General features: G+C 41.6%; 1 protein-coding gene across 2 annotated transcripts; it reads left to right on the top strand.

Moving 5' to 3' along the window:
* Positions 1–8,401: 8,401 nt before the first annotated feature.
* On the top strand, positions 8,402–15,907 carry TUBB6 (tubulin beta 6 class V). Of its 2 annotated transcripts, none has more exons than XM_053396569.1 (4): positions 8,402–8,727; positions 9,549–9,657; positions 13,005–13,115; positions 14,519–15,907. In XM_053396569.1, exons 1-4 carry the CDS (start codon positions 8,671–8,673, stop codon positions 15,580–15,582), a joined length of 1,341 nt encoding a protein of 446 aa, XP_053252544.1. In that variant the 5' UTR covers positions 8,402–8,670; the 3' UTR covers positions 15,583–15,907. The 2 variants fall into 2 exon arrangements, with proteins under 2 accessions (XP_053252544.1, XP_053252545.1); XM_053396570.1 differs by lacking the exon at positions 8,402–8,727 and adding an exon at positions 9,363–9,437.
* Positions 15,908–17,607: the final 1,700 nt, after the last annotated feature.

Raw genomic sequence — 17,607 nt, forward strand, 5'->3', positions numbered from 1 at the left:
TGTACGAAATGTTCCTTTCATATTTCCGATTTTCTTGAACAGATCTCTGGTTCTTCCCATTATGTTGTTTTCCTCTATTTCTTTGCATTGCTCGTATAAGAAGGCCTTCTTGTCTCTCCTTGCTATTCTTTGGAAATCTGCATTCAATTTCCTGTATCTTTCACTATCTCCCTCGCATTTTGCTTGCCTTCTCTCCCCCGCTATTTGTAAGGCCTCATTGGACAGCCACTTTGCTTTCTTGCATTTCTTTTTCATTGGGATGGTTTTAGTTGCTGCCTCCTGTATAATGTTGCGGGCCTCCACCCATAGTTCTTCAGGCACTCTGTCCAGCAAATCTAAATCCTTAAACCTGTTCCTCACTTCCACTGTGTATTCATAAGGGATTTGGTTTAGATTGTATATTACCGGCCCAGTGGTTTTTCCTACTTTCTTCAGTTTAAGCTTGAATTTTGCTATAAGAAGCTGATCATCTGAGCCACAGTCAGCTCCAGGTCTTGTTTTTGCTGACAGTATAGAGCTTCTCCATCTTTGGCTGCAGAGAATATAATCAATCTGATTTCGATGTTGCCCATCTGGTGATGTCCATGTGTAGAGTCGTCTCTTGTGTTGTTGGAAAAGCGTGTTTGTGATGACCAGCTTGTTCTCTTGACAGAACTCTATTAGCCTTTGCCCTGCTTCGTTTTGATCTCCAAGGCCAAACTTGCCAGTTGTTCCTTTTATCTCTTTATTCCCTACTTTAGCATTCCAATCCCCTATAATGAGAAGAACATCCTTCTTTGGTGTCACTTCTATAAGGTCTTGTAAGTCTTCATAGAATTGGTCAATTTCAGTTTCTTCAGCAACAGTAGTTGGTGCATAAACTTGGATTACTGTGATGTTAAAAGGTCTGCCTTGGATTCGTATCAAGATCATTCTATCATTTTTGAGATTGCATCCCAGTACAGCTTTCGCCACTCTTTTGTTGACTATGAGGGCCACTCCATTTCTTTTACGGGTTTCTTGCCCACAGTAGTAGATATGATAGTCATGCGAACTGAATTCGCCCATTCCCATCCATTTCAGTTCACTGATTCCCAGGATGTCAATATTTATTCTTGCCATCTCATTTTTGACCACATCCAACTTACCCAGATTCATGGTTCTTACATTCCAGGTTCCTATGCAATATTTTTCTTTACAGCATTGGACTTTCCTTTCGCTTCCATGCATATCCGCAACTGAACGTCCTTTCGGCTTTAGCCCAGCCGCTTCATCAGCTCTGGATCTACCTGTACTTGTCCTCCGCTCTTCCCCAGTAGCATGTTGGATGCCTTCCGACCTGAGGGGCTCATCTTCCAGCGTCATAACTTTTATATGCCTGTTGTCTTTGTCCATGGAGTTTTCTTGGCAGGGATACTGGAGTGGCTTGCCGGTTCCTCCTCCAGGTGGATCACGTTTGGTCCAAACTCTTCACTATGACCTGTTCATCTTGGGTGCCCTGCTCGGCATAGTTCATAGCTTCTCTGAGTTATTCAAGCCCCTTCGCCACGGCAAGGCAGTGATCCATGAAGGGGGACCTATATATATACACTCTTTAAAGGAAGATAAAAATGACAGATAAAAATGAGTCACACTACTATAAAAACCTTAGTAGTCCTAAGACTAGTTGTCACTGAGGGGATAAACCTGCATCAGGACGGTACCACTTTAGAGTGCAGGTAAGGGCTCACATGGATGCTCCTCACACATTCTCTGCACATGAAAGATGAACATGGCAGGAATAACATTAAGTTACAAACCTTCTCCCCAATAGCCTTCTTTTCTACATGAAGAGAATGTTTTGCATGGAGGGACTCATGTGAGTCCCCATGTGTATTCAGCTTGACCACTTCAGTGAGAATAAAGTGGCTACAAGCTTTAGTTTCAGCTTCAGTTTCACAGTAACTGCTAATCTTGTAGTTTTATGGTGAGACTTAGCAAAGGTCTCTGTAGTTCTTTTAAATAATGCAGATGAAAGATGCTATGTAAGTAAAAGCTAACTGCTTGTCTTTTGGCGAGGGCAGATAATTGGTCTCTTGTTAACAGTGGAAGGAATCTCAAGCATGCATTAGATCTTCAGTTGTTGTACACATTGAGATCTTGCATTTAACTATTTCTGCTAAATATACTGTCTCTATCCCCCTTAACTCTTCAAATTATGGTGTTATTGAAATATTGGCATATTATTATTATTTATTAAATGTGTCTGTTGCTTTTTGCAGGAGTCTCAAAGCAACTTCCAAGAATTGAAAAGATCAATGGAAACATGTATAATGCTAAAAGTGTTCATCCAACAACAACAACGTAAGTAACAATTAGGTTGCTAGGTAGAATGCTGAAAGCCATGGTAGCCTTCTTTGAAATACTACCAGTTCCACATTCAGGAGCAACTAGACAGCTTTGTAGTTTCAGTGTGTGAATGTTTGGATAAGGCAATGGTGTTGAGAGGAGGGGTTTGGATTTGTTAGGCACTGGGGAACATTTTGAGACAAGTCAGGGCTGTACAAATGAAGTGGGCTCTACTTGAACTGGGGTGGAACCAGACTATTGGTGCTTAAAACTAAAAGGGTAGCAGAGCAACTTTTGAACTGATGGGGGGGAGGGCAGGAGTAGAGGAGGGGCCACTTTGGATAAATTTCCCCACTGGGATGAAGGCGATTAGACCCAAAGTTCATCCATCACGTGAAATAGGCACACTTCTATCATTTGGGCTGCTGGAAACGAAATTGCTCGTTTGCACTTTGGTGAAGAGGAAATGAGTGTGGTGATAGATATCACCCATGAAACATCACCACAACCATGACAATCAAGCCCACCCCAAAATGTGCTTCCACATCAGCCATGGCAGTGGAGGTATAGAAGGTTATTTTTACTTACCAAGTTTTCTGAATTAAGGAGAAATCTGGATTACATGTCAACAAAGTAGACTGGCATTTTGATGACAACTACATCATATGGACTCTGTGAAAAACATGTGCATAAGCAGCACCAATGCCATGATAAACTCCTGTCTGAAAGCACCCTTTCTCACCTAATAATAATAATAATAATAATAATAATAATAATAATAAAAAATTTTATTTATATCCCGCCTTCCCCAGCCGAAGCCGGGCTCAGGGTGGCTAACAACACTAAAACAGTGCAACATTATAAAAACATTATAAAAATTAATTAAAATACAAATTGATGGCAACCATAAACTAAAGTTTTGTAAAGATTGCCAAAGGAGGGAGTCAGGCTGCGCCCTGACCAAAAGGCCTGGTGGAACAGCTCTGTCTTGCAGGCCCTGCGGAAAGATGTCAAGTCCTGCAGGGCCCTTGTCTCTTGCGACAGAGCGTTCCACCAGGTATATCCATACTCATGGATATGCTTAGCTGTTAGAACTGCCCAAGAAAACTATCAATAGGATTTTGATTGCTGCTTGCTTGCCTGCTTTTGCAAGCTATAAATTATAGGACTTTAAAATTCCTTCATTCAGTCTTAAGACCTGCTTTGGGAACCTCAAAGCTGACAGACTCTTTTATCCAATAAAAAGTGGCACTTTTAGCCGCCTTGTGCTTCTCAACTGCTTTATTGGCATCTGTTTAGCTTTACATGCTAAAAAATGTGTTTCTTGATGGTTGTGGTGAGGCAGTTTAGTTGGCCACGTTGCTAGTTAAGTTAGTTTCGTTTGCAATAGTTCTTTCTTTCTTCCTCCCTCCCTCGCTCATTGCACATTGGGTATGTTTGCAACTGTGAAAATTTACACCTTTCATCATGGTGCAAAACTAATTAGAGGGACCATTTGTTGATAGTTGTGTTGAATAAAGGGTGCAGAAATGTTTCGTCCTTGACTGTAAATGAGAGTTTCTGTGTCTCTGATGTTTGTGCCATGTTGCAACATTTCATGGGGGTGGGTGAGGAATTGAAGATGCCATAGTTCACTGAGGTTTGGGCAGCCTCTGCGGCTAGGAGTGCGCTTCTACAGCTACAGCTGGTATGCCAACTACAGCCATTCTTGGAGTGGGACAGCCTGGCCACGTTGATTCATGCACTGGTAACCTCTAGACTGGATTATTGCAATGTTCTGTGCAAGAGGCAACCTTTGTGCCTGGTTCAGAAGCTCCAGCCGGCGCAAAATACTGCAGCTAGACTGCTGATGGAGACAGGCTACTGCCGACACTTAAAACTAGTGGTTAAAAGCTTGCAATGGTTACTCATTTTTTAACTATTTTTTTACTTTTTACTAATATTAACATTTCTGAATGAATCTGCTACCCTTTCTTCCTTGAATAATATCAGATTGTTGTTAAATGCATTTTGGATGTCAACAATACACAAAAACATCTATGGAATCAGACCACTGCCAAAAAGCATAGTCTCATCCTGCACATTAGTCACCCATAGTTGCATGACAATAACAACAACCCTGGATGGTTATCCCATTCAAGGAATAGCAGTGTTCCGATGTCTCTAATGTGTGAGCACAAATACAATACTTCAGAGATGCTGTTAATGAATTCTGGCTGGTGTGAGAATTTGCTCTGGCTTGCTCTGGATTTTCATCATTATTCTATATGCTTGTCTCTGGGACCCTTGATACTATGTTGTGATGTCATAGTTTTGCCGCTGATTTTTCACATTTGCCTAGCATTTTTCTACCTAATAAGACATGGGAGGAGCAGTCCTTAACAGTTCGTCAGGTGCTTCCCAAGAATGAAGTCTTAATTTGCTTCTGCTCCTAACTGGTTACTGGTACATACCTATATGCCCAGGACTGGTCTGGCCTCTGAGGAAACTATGTAGGCCCAAATGCTCTGACTGCCTTCTGATCCAAGGATAAACTCTGTTTTCAAGTTCACTCAAATGGTCAGCTGGTGATGAGACCTGTTGGTTTCCCTACACAACAAAAAAACCCCAGTTATATACTAAAACTTACAAGCAAATATTTGTTTCAATCCTTTAACAGTGTCAATAGGTGTTTAAAGCCTAACAAATTATTTTGTTTATATTGCAGAAGATCAGAGTTGTGTTTTTTTCATGTTAAATTACATGTGAAGCTGGAGTAAGGGCAGCAGAGGTTTTGCAGTGCAAACTGGACTTCTTTAAATGCTGCCAGCACAGAGATTACAAAAGTGCCTTTACTCTCCTTTCTCAATGCAATACATTATGTTGAGCAAATGATATGTAATGTAATCCCATGTTTTGCACACACTGTTTAACAAATGGGCCTTGAGATAGATAGATTTTTTTTCAACGTGGGCAGCCTGTGGGGTGGGCTCTGGATGAACAGAGGCCATACTGACCTCTTTACATTCTCAGCATTCATATGTTCTTAAATCATGGGTATGGTAACATAGCTAACAGTTTTAATTTGTGTGTAACAAATGGTTTGATCGCTGAAGAAAAAAGTTCAGAAATAAATCACATGCATCTATGTGACAATTTTACTCTGTATCAAGTTTTGCCACACTCTTTGTTGTCGTCTGCTGAAAGGCCATGTTTATACATGGTAAACACAGAGCAGTCTTGTTTGAGAGAGGGACTGTGTGGTGGGGGCAGGGTATTACAATTGTGCTTTTACAATACCATATACTTCTTCTTCTTGTAATTGGCTGCTGGAGCTGTAGAGCTATAGCTTCTGTTGCCCTGTTTATCCTTAATATAATTGGGATTGTCCAGAATTGAACCATTCCCTCTGTGGGTGGAATCTGAGCAAATAAAACGTCAAGAGGCCTCATACGGTAGTAGTAGGCTGACCTGGGCTGTTCATAGTGCCAGATACATTTGAGCTAGTGATGATCAATTAGATCAGAGGTCACTAACTTGGTGCCCATGGGCACTATGGTGCCCATGAAGGCTTCCCATGGTGACCTTGGGCAAGAATTTGGCTTTATTATTTTTATTTTTTAAGTAAGTCTCTAAGCCCATTGAAAGAGAATAATGGGACAAAATGTGCAGCTGCCTTCTCAGTGATTTCTGTGCAATGATAACAGCGTGGCTACCTTTTATATATTTCCTCCATTAGTGTGGTGGGCTAGTGGAGATTGCTTAGACCAGTCTCTTTCCCACCACCTAAGTTTCTTTCTTGACGGGCCGTGACAGACTTTGCTAGCTAACATAAATGCTCCAAAGAAAAACCCTCCACAGAATGTTAACATATTTCCTGAAAAGCAGGAAAAGGCTTAACAAAACAGATCTCATGACAAACAAATTAGGGAAGTACTGCAGTAGTGTTTTTCCAGAGCACTAAGTAGCATTTTCCATTTCTTCTTCTTAATATCATACATAGGCTGCTTGGAATTAGGTGACTGTGTCTTGGGTACTGGACAAATTTACCACTGAACTTTTTTTCTGTACTGTACAAGTGCACCATCAATTTGCCTCCATTTCTTCATTATGTATACCTCAGTCTTCAGTGTTTAAATTACATCTTACAAAGCCTGTAGTGCACATCCTTATGTCTTAAGACTATGAGCTTATTTAAATTAAGGGTGTTAACCAATATATTTTTCAGTGCTTGTCCTTCCCTAATCATATGAAGTTTAAAAAAGGCATTCATATTAGAGTAGAGATTGTCTGAGGCATCGATTCAAAGTTAAGTTTCATTGACTTAAATATTCACTTTGAAATAGGTAGGACTTCAACATTAATTCTCCTCTCTCCCAAATTTTAGTAATCTCTCTGCCAGCCAAATACAAAACTGTTGCTTCCAGCTCTTCTCACAATACTCTCCTAGACGAAGATGTTTCGGGCCCACCCTAGCAGGTGGGCATGACTTGGATTCCAGCTGCTTGGAATAGCCAACTGCCCATTAGTGTCCATTGCACTTAGACCATACCAAAGTGTAAAGTAAGGGCCATTTCACATAGCAGCATGACTCATAAAATTTTTTATGATGTGGACACTTGTCCACTAGAAACAGAGTACCAGGAGCTATTTCTTAGTAACTGAGTCTAAAATCCCATATCACTGGCTATGTAATTTCTATAGCATTAGTAGCAATAACTCAGGTGGGATGAGGACAAAGATTTACATCCAATAAAAATCACTTATGCCAATGACTCCCTGGTGCTTTGGGACATAATGAAATTTGGGCTAAACATGCAAGAGAAAACAAGGTCTCTCTCTTGAGGATAGCTTATTAGGGGTAGCCAGATGTTCTTAGACTCCAACTCCCATCAATCCCAGCTAGCATAGAGAACAGCCAAGGGTGAGAATTCAAAAATATCTGAAGGCCGGTATTTGGCTACCCACTGCTTTACAGTGGCATCATCCATAAGAGACAATGCCAGAGAGCAATAGTGTTGTTGTGTTTAGAAGAAACAAACATCTAGCCAGTCCCAGCAACAATTAATATCCCATCTGCCTGATTTTTCTTGATTCTCCTGTTCATTTTCCCACTGCTCTGTCTGTGGACTTTATAAGTCCCTTATAAAGGCTCTTAGGCTAATTTAAATTAAAATATATTAATACAGGAAATACAGTAAATCAAACTAGCTATACATAACAACACTTTAAAAATTGCTCACAAAAGAGGCATAGAAACAAGAGCAAGCACCAACTCTATCACAACAGCCTAAATCCAAAAAGTCTACAGTAAGAGTTTTGAATAGATCTGTCACCCAGCGCCAGCTCCAGGTCTGAGAGCAAAGTGCCCTCTGATAGGCCCTCACCTCTCTTGACAGGCTCTGGGACAATGGGCTGCAATAACAACAGCAGTGAGTGGCTACGTCTAGCTGCTGTTTGAATTCCCCACAATGCCCCAGATTGAAGCTACATCAGGAACATAGACAGACATGAAAACTGCAGCTAGACCCAGCCATCTTGTACTGTTTAATGCACTGGGTTGGAAAATTAATTTTAAACCAAGGGGCAGTGGAACTTAGGGCAGAGGTCAGCGATGAGCTATTCCAGGGCATTGAGGCCCAACAGTTGCCTAAGGGTGCCAGAGGCTAACTTTGGTTCTTCCAGCAATGTCCCTTGAGAGACAATTTTATAAACAAGGCGCCCCCACCCAAAATATACCAATCTTGCTTAGAATGGTGGTGGCACCTGAATAAAGGGAATGGGGTGATGGGGAATAGATGCATTACAGATTATTTGGAAGTACTTAATCCAGGTTGAGATACTTCACAATTGTCCTTTTTCAGGATTTATACTAGTGACCTTGGATGCTGATTCCTGAATTTATATTCATCTGTTCCTCCTCTGTTTGGATTTTCAGGAACCATTAATGAAGCCCTGTCAATTATTTGGAGACAGCATGATACAACTAGTGGCCTTTGGCTTGGCAAAAGTCTTACAAAAGTTAGAGGATAATAATGCATGAGGCAACTGAAAAGCACAGAGACTTGCAGTCTGCTCAAAATGTTGAAGTGCTTTGAAAGAATGAAGTGAAATGTCATTCATATATAGACACAGTCCCAGAGAAGGCTGGGCAGGGGGGCAGAGCCAGTTGCTGCTGCATTTTTTCCCCTTCCTCCTCATTCTTCTGTGAAGTTGCAGAGTGAGCAGAGCAGGGAGGGTGAATCACAGACCGGGAGCCAATAAAACGTTAACTGAGGCAAGGACATTCATTGTGCATAGCTGAACTCTGCTTCGTAGAGTCAGGAAGAGAGAGAGAGAAGCAGAAGCAGAAGCAGCCTGATCAGGAGCTTGTAAAATATCAGCATGAGGGAAATAGTTCATATCCAGGCAGGCCAGTGTGGAAACCAAATTGGAACCAAGGTAAGGGGAATTATTATTATTACTAAGTTGTATTTAGCACCTGGTGGTTCCAGTTGTAAATCCTCGTGGTACAGTAGGATTTTCTGTTTTGTTCTATTGGGACCCTTCTTCAGATACCCACCTGCAAAATAAGATACTTTTGGAAAAGTATGTTTAATTCATTAGTGCCTTAAGAATTTAGGAAGAAAGTGATAAACAATTTTTTTCTCCTAAGAGTTTCACTTGTTTTGGGGAGAAATTTCTTGTTCTGTAGCAAACTCGGATTCTAATTTTGTGCGTGCTCACATAAGCTACAGAGTGGGAAACCACCAAAAACGGGAACTAAATAGCTCATCTCTTCCACGTTGACCATAAAAGGTTCTGGAAAAAACAGAAACCAAGGGAGAAAAAAAACCCTGAGGCAGCAGCGGGGTGGGGGTGGGGGGAATTAACCCAAGCTAGAAATGCTGCTGGAGATTTTATCCGTTTTCTCTGTGGTTTGAAATCTTGATGTGAATCTGCCTAGCTTTTGACCTTATCCCCCCCCCACAACCCCACCCTATATTTTCTCTGCTGTTCAAGCCTACAGCAGGGAGGGGCTCAGAGGAGCAGCCTTCAAACATGCCAAGAATTCGGCAGCTGTTGCTTCAACACATGCCTCAGAGGCCTGTTCTGTCCCTGCCAAGGATGGGTGGGTTTTGATGACTTGCAATTAGTGGCAGAGATAAAGAGTAAGGGAAACACGCATACACAGAGGGTTTTTATTGGGGGGGGGGAGCTATGATGATGACCATCTTCTCAAAGAGTTTGTCTCACTTTTCTTTTCCTTTTCCACTCAAAAGTTTTGGGAAGTGATCAGTGATGAACATGGTATCGACCCAGCTGGAGGCTATGTTGGTGACTCACCATTGCAGCTGGAGAGGATCAATGTCTACTACAATGAATCATCCTGTAAGTGTACCATTGTTGTCCAAGGGCTAAGCATAATGTGATCTTATGGGAGGAGAAGCAATGAAGAAAGCAAAGAGGTTGCTCAGTTTCCTCTATGTACTTCATTAAGTGTGTGTGTATGTGTTGTTCAACCTCAACTGTTACAGTTCTATGCTCATTGCTTACTTTGTTGGCAATAGGAGGGAGGTAACTTAGAATGAGTGTGTGTGAACTACAGCTCCCAGCATCCACAACAAGCTTTACCAATGGCCAGGGATGATTGGAACTGTATTCATTAACATCTGGCAGGCCAGAGGTTCCCCACACATGGCACAGAAACACAAAAAATTGGTACTTGGACACATAATTCAACGTATTTCATTTCAAAATTTGAAATGAAACTTTAAAAACAAATGGAAGATTTGCAAAGATTGACTTCAAAGTTCTTTGAGCAAACTGGAGTGGACTCCCATAAGGAATAGGAGGAAAGGGTAACTAGATTATAAGTGGGCCGGAAGACAGTCTCAGTGTGCTGTACTGGACTTTGCCCCCCCCCCAAAAAAAGTAGAATAAAAGATATGCTAATTTCCTGGCCTTTTATTTTCTTGCACAGAGTAGAAACACAAGCAGCTTAAGGAGACATCAGTTTCACCATGATCCTCCCTTTGCTAGCTGTATACTGAAGGGCTGACCTCATTGCTTTGTATTTTTGCTCAGAGTATTGCAGTCTTCTGTTTGTAGAGGCCTTCAGCTTCCACACTCATGGGAAAGCTTTCCCCTGTCCCACAGAAACCTGTGTAGATTATCTGGTTCTATGTCTCGCTGCCAATAGTTAATTTGTAAAGAGAGAAGAGCCCATTACTTAAAACACTTTGCTTCCCACTTTGGTCCCAGATATGAAGGATGAAGTGATTAGTCACTCAAGGTGCTTTCAGACTGGTGGTGTTTAGTACTATAGTTCACTGTTCTTCTGCTGAATCCTACATGTAGAATTGCTAACGACTTTCTACACATTGGAGGATATGGTGCTCTGAGTGGTCTATCCAGCTGTGTTCCATCTATTGCAGATATTGCAGTGCTGCTCTGTTTTATGTTTTTTAAAGTAGGTTTTCGATATTTGACAAATAGTGGAAGAACTATGGGGAAAACACAGGACAATGATTTAATGATAACATCACACAGATGCCCTGTAAAAAGCAACAAAGACTAATGAATTTACTATGGTGTAAGCCTGAACTGACTATAGTTCATTTTGTAAGATGCATCCATTGGCAGGTACAGAAACAAAGAACTGTAGAGGAAAATAACGTAAGCAGCCATGAGGTTAGAAATAAATGAAATGCAAAAAATCCAGAGTAAATGCCTGGTGTGGAAGCACTCTCTCATATAAAATGAAAGTTCTTTTCCACATGTATATAAGCAGAACCTGAATCTTCTTCACCTTCCAAAGGATAAGACTTGGTACTGAACATCTGAGCCCTTGCTCAATTTAAAGACTGCTTGTTATAAGGGTTATAGTGAGCTGTTATAGTGATCCTGTTCAGCTCCAACCTTTAACTTAATGAGTTCCAAGCACTTTTGCCTTTTGATTCAGGAAAGTTCATGGAGGACAAAGTTTGCAGCACCAGCTAAGCCGTGATTCACTAACAGCAGTTCCCTAAATGCCAGGAACCATTGTCCCAGCCCAATAGCATAAAATCCTGCCATTCTTTACAAATACGAGCATGTTAAGCGTTTGTCCTGGATGCATTCCAGACTGGGTGGTTCATTCTCTTTCGACTAAAGACTTCCAACACTTTTGGTTGGGTTAGGCCTGCCACCTCCCCTCCTTCCATTTCTGGCTGATCAGTGCTACACAGTGCCTGTGATATCTATCTGTTCTAATCCCCCTGCAGTTTGCAGCATTGTTAGCAGATAGGAAGGGAGAAAGCAACTTTCCAGTCATGGTGGGGCCTGGTATAAGAGATAACAGTGGGACTATCCCTCCTTGTTACATCTAGTTGTTTAAAAGAAGAAGAAGAAGAAGAGTTTGGATTTGATATCCCGCCTTTCACTCCCCTTCAGGAGTCTCAAAGCGGCTAACAATCTCCTTTCCCTTCCTCCCCCACAACAAACACTCTGTGAGGTGAGTGGGGCTGAGAGACTTCAAAGAAGTGTGACTGGCCCAAGGTCACCCAGCAGCTGCATGTGGAGGAGCGGAGACGCGAACCCGGTTCCCCAGATTGCGTGACTACCACTCTTAACCACTACACCACAAGAGTCACAGAAACTCAACTATGGACTCTGCTTGCTAGAGTAACTTTAGGGGTTGACACAAGTAAGGAAGCAAAGGGCTAATACAGGCAAGGGAAACCTTTGACACCCCCCCCCTGCGGATATGACTGAACTACAGCTCCTTATTTGCCTTAGCAAGCATAGGCAGTGGCCAGGGATAAGGGGAGTTGTAGTCCAGCAATATCTAGAGGGCTACTGATTCTCCATCACTTCTCTGTAGTGTGAATCCCAACCATATATATTTGGGAATAAGCCCCATTGAACACAGTGGGATTTACTTCCAAGTACTGCCCATTGCTAATGGAAATAGGATAGTGTTTTCCTGTTCCCTATACAATTTTCTACCTAGCAGAAAAAATGAATTACTTTTAATGTTGATTTCCTAACAAATGTATGTATAATGGCTCCCGTCAACCCTGACTATTGGCTATTCTGGTTGAGCCAATTGGAGTAGGAATCCCACAACATCTGTAGGGCCGGTGGATCCCCATCCCTGCCTCAGAATACGTTTACAACCAGTGTCCTTTATCACATGTCCTTTCATTTCAGTTTTTAATTTGTTGTCCCAGTACTAATCTCCATGTTTCCTCTGCATGCGCACTTCTTCCTCTCTAGATTGTGAGCTCATGTTTTCTATTGTTTTGTTTCAAAAATAGCACCAGCTTGCACAGTTATATTCAGGTACCTATAAACTTGCTAAGAACTTTAATATGATATGCAAACAAGGGATTACAGAGGGTGTGTGTGGAGAAAGTGATCCAGGGGTTTGTGAAGTTGCTGCATTGTACAGAATGGAAAGAGCATCCTCTGTCACCAAAACAACTAAGCAAATTTCATGTGGTGAATGTAAACAAGATCAGCTGGTAATAAAGACTTTGACAATAAAGGAAAAGGGTCATGCCAATGGTCACAATAAGGGACATTATGTTATATTTTCCTAAACATTTGTGGGGAAGTAGAGGGATGCATTAAACTGAGCTACTAGAAACACAGTGATAAATAATTATATTTATGTATGTGTATGCGGTAAAGATGTGGCAAGCAATTGTAATAAATTAAATCCCAAAGCAAGATGCATTTCATTTTTCTTATAGCTCAGAAATATGTGCCCAGAGCAATCTTGGTGGACTTGGAGCCTGGAACCATGGACAGTGTGCGGTCTGGTCCATTTGGACAACTCTTTCGGCCTGATAATTTCATCTTTGGTATGTATATGATTGTCTGTTACAAATGCTGGCTAAACTTACCAAGTAGATTATGTTGGAGTTTGGCAAAATGCAGAAATAAATTGTTAATTTCTTTCAACCACTGGTTGAAAGAATAAAGAAACTTATTACTCCTGGCAAACAAACCGTTCTGGGTACAAGCTCATATGGCCTTTATGGAGCAATGAGGTTAACAAAAATACTCTAATACTAACTGATGGGAGGGGGAAGAGGAAGCAAATAAAGCCTGAGGAAAACAATCTGTAGGTGGTGACTTAAGAAGGAATAAGCAAGGGAAGACTATGTTGCCTTTCTGTCTCTCATCCCCATTGGGTCAGGTAACCTATTGCAAGCACTGCTGCTTTCCTTCTAACAGATGATGAAAACAGGAAGGAAAATGTAAAACGGGGTGGGAAACCTGTGACTTCTCAGATGTTGTTGAACTCATCATCCCTGCATCATTGGCCATGATGGTTTAGGCTGATGGGAATTAAAGCCCCAAAACATCTGGAGTGTCACAGTTCCCCACTCTGAGGTAACCCTTGTTTACAGGCAGTTTGGGCCCAATGTCTCTCTCTAAGTCAGAAAAGGGCACATGACCCACAAGTTACAGGCAGATTGCCAGTGCATTTCTATGTGACTTTACTGAAATCTTTTACAGAAATGAAGTACTGGGCTCTAAATTGTAAATTTAGAAAGTCATATGTGTCGGTCTTTAAAAAGTGCAAGGAGAACGAGGGATGCACAGACTAAGTTTATCTGTGATTGGAAAATAAGTGGTCCAGTTAAAGTGTGGGTCTATGGGGTAATCTCTTTTGTAAATAATATTTTTTTATTAAAAATGTCTGTGTAAATTATTACAGATTTATGGAGTGCTCTTGGACATACTGAAAGCAACACCTTGGTTTTAAATGTAGTCATACTTCATGTTGTGTCCGCTTCAGGCTACGTGTTTTCATGTTGCATCCTGCGGCAACCTGGAAGTACTGGAATGGGTTACTTCCGGGTTTCGCTGCTCGCACATGCGCAGAAGTGCTAAATCGGGCCCTGTGTGTGCGCAGATGCTGTGCTTCGGCTTGCGTCAGTTCCGTGTTATGGATGGGCCTCTGGAATGGATCCTGTCCGTAACACGAGGTTCCACTGGAGTCAAAACAGTGCAGCATTTTATGTTATTTCTGTGGTGCCATTATGCCACTATGTACTTGAGGAATATGTGGAATGTTTTGGACATTTTGGACACATTTGGCAGTTAAATGAGCTCTCGGTGTAACTCTATTTAAAAGTTTTCCACAAAGTCTATGCTTAAATGCATACAGTGGATAAATAGGAATATTTTGAAGTTCCTTATTATTTCATGAGTTGTAAACCTATTCACCTCTTCCCCTTTTGTTGTGTTACCTCAGGACAAACAGGAGCTGGAAATAACTGGGCCAAAGGACATTATACGGAAGGAGCAGAGCTGGTAGATTCAGTGCTTGATATAGTAAGAAAAGAATGTGAACACTGTGATTGCTTGCAGGGATTTCAGCTCACTCATTCTCTTGGAGGAGGAACAGGTTCTGGGATGGGAACACTACTGATCAGCAAAATCCGAGAGGAATATCCTGATCGGATAATGAATACATTCAGTGTCATGCCATCTCCTAAAGTCTCTGACACTGTTGTGGAACCATATAACGCCACACTCTCAGTCCACCAACTGGTTGAAAATACTGACGAAACCTACTGTATTGATAACGAAGCCTTGTATGATATTTGCTTCCGCACTCTGAAGCTCACCACTCCAACCTACGGAGATCTGAACCACTTGGTGTCCGCTACAATGAGCGGGGTAACGACATCATTGCGTTTTCCTGGTCAGCTAAATGCAGATTTGCGCAAGCTGGCAGTGAATATGGTCCCATTCCCACGCCTACACTTCTTTATGCCAGGATTTGCTCCACTGACTGCCCGAGGGAGCCAACAATACCGGGCTCTCACAGTCCCGGAACTCACGCAACAGATGTTTGATGCCAAAAATATGATGGCAGCTTGTGACCCAAGACACGGACGGTATTTGACAGTAGCTACAGTCTTCCGAGGTCCCATGTCCATGAAAGAGGTTGATGAGCAGATGCTGGCCATCCAGAACAAGAATAGCAGCTACTTTGTGGAATGGATCCCAAATAACGTCAAAGTGGCCGTTTGTGATATAGCACCCCGTGGCCTCAAGATGGCCTCTACCTTCATCGGCAACAGCACAGCTATCCAAGAGCTCTTCAAAAGAATCTCAGAGCAATTCTCAGCCATGTTCAGGAGAAAAGCTTTTCTTCACTGGTTTACAGGAGAAGGAATGGACGAGATGGAATTCACAGAAGCAGAGAGCAACATGAATGACCTTGTGTCAGAGTATCAGCAGTACCAAGAAGCTACAGCAAATGATGGAGAGGAAATTTTTGAAGACGAGGAGGAAGAAATTAATGAATGAAGTCTATCAAATGCTGTTCTAAAAATGATTAAGTCTGAATAGCTAGCTCTAGTTCTAATCTTTTCCAGGATAGTAAAGAATATAAGAGAGTTATTTTTCAGGACTATATTGTTTTCCTCAAACTGTGAATCAGAAAAATCACGTTAGGCTGCAATCTTAAGCACAGTTACTTGAAAGTGAGTGTTGATACCAGCAGGACTTGCATCATCAAAGTAAATGTGTTTTGCAGTGTTAGTGAGGCTTTTGAGTGCTATTCTGTACTAAGTATATAGTATTGAGTTGCTGGGAACAAACTCTGTTAATAAAAGGAATGGAAAAAGTCTAATTTTTCATATATTAAATGCATATAAATGAATGCTCAAACACAGACATTTAAAGACTAAAAAACACACAATTTCCTTACACTAGTAGCTGGGATAATGTCAAACCTCACACAATTTTATGATAGAATCCGTGTCCTTCACTGGGGTTGAAAAAGCTTTGCGTCTGCATCACACATTCTGTGTTGAATCAATCAGAAGTGTTCTGCTTCTCCATTCATTTAAAATATCAATATTGAGTTGGCATAGTTAAACGGTTAGATCTTTCATTCAAGTGCACATGCCCACACATAACTTTTCTCACTCCTGTGCCTTTCACAAGTACTGTCAGTTGACACAGGGTGATTCTGAACCAAAAGGCTGGACAAGTGCTCTGTGTGAATCAAGTGTGAGCCTTCCAATACTTACCAGAATTCTCTGCAGCAGAGGCAAGGGTTGTATGAGAGACTTATCATCACAGAAAGCTTGAGACCTCCATATTGACAAGCTAACAAACGTGATACTTTCCTGCGTAGGAAGTATTTGCCCTTTCATTTTCATTCTCCATTTTTGTTTTGTTGACTATGTTGCTAAGATATACATGCAAATTCCCCCTTCCCTCTTAAGAGACTTAAGTATGCCTTGCAACATTCAAATTTACTCACAGCATCATGTTATTTCATGTCTGGATATTTCCTTCTCTTCAACATTCTCAAGCCTCATCCACTTCCCCAACTACAGCAGTTGAGCAAACAAGCATATGAGCAGACCTCCCATTTGTTGAGCTTGTTCTCCAATTTGAAAATGTTTAAAACTTGAAAGTATAGTATGAACCTTAAAAATCCCACCTGCAGTGTCGAATTTCATAGCAAAATCCTATGCATGTCAACTCAAAAGCCTAATTGAGGTCAATAGAGACTTATTCCAGGCAGGAGTGCCTAGAGATGTAGGGTTCAGAACTTGCAGTAATACAGAGAAGAGTATGAAAAGTAAATTGAATAGTAGGTTAGAATACTCTGGTACAGCTGAGGGTTATTACATACACATTTGCTGCTGCTCTTCAGAGAAATACTTCTGGGTTTTAGAAAATATAAGAACCGGAAAACACAGTGGTGGCCTGTCACTGAGGGCAAATAGGACACTTCCTCATAAATATGCCTGCCTACCTTCTTACTTAGCAACCAGTCAGGTGGCTCCTGCCTTTTACTGGTTCTGGGTCCAGCTACAGTTGGTCTCTCTGCCTTCTACCCTACCAGTCCCAATGGGCACCAACCAGCATTGGGAAAACACTAATAATAATAATTTATTATTTATACCCCACTCATCTTGCTGGGTTTCCCAAGCCACTCTGGGTGGCTCCCAACAGAATATTAAAAGCACGATAAAACATCAAACATTAAAAACTTCCCTAAACAGATGTGTTCTAAAAGTCAGATAATTATTTTCCTGACATCTTAAGGGAAGGTGTTCCACAGGGCAGGCACCAATACCGAGAAGGCCCTCTGCCTGGTTCCCTGTAAGCTCACTTCTCACGGTGCGGGAACCACCAGAAGGCCCTCGGCACTGGACCTCAGTGTCCCAGCTGAATGATGGGGGTGGAGATGCTCCTTCAGGTACACAGGGCCAAGGTCATTTAGGGCTTTAAAGGTCAGCACCAACACTTTGAATTGTGTTTGGAAACGTACTGGGAGCCAATGTAGGTCTTTAAGGACTGGTGTTATATAGT

Source organism: Podarcis raffonei, chromosome 7, assembly GCF_027172205.1.
Source record: "Podarcis raffonei isolate rPodRaf1 chromosome 7, rPodRaf1.pri, whole genome shotgun sequence".
Classification (NCBI taxonomy): Eukaryota; Metazoa; Chordata; class Lepidosauria; order Squamata; family Lacertidae; genus Podarcis; species Podarcis raffonei.

Excerpts from the sequence above, each read along its gene's own strand:
- TUBB6 (XM_053396569.1), top strand. The coding sequence starts at position 8,671 with ATGAGGGAAATAGTTCATATCCAGGCAGGCCAGTGTGGAAACCAAATT. Across the intron at positions 8,728-9,548 it reads GAAACCAAATTGGAACCAAG|TTTTGGGAAGTGATCAGTGA; the intron begins GTAAGGGGAATT and ends TCCACTCAAAAG. Across the intron at positions 13,116-14,518 it reads GCCTGATAATTTCATCTTTG|GACAAACAGGAGCTGGAAAT; the intron begins GTATGTATATGA and ends GTGTTACCTCAG.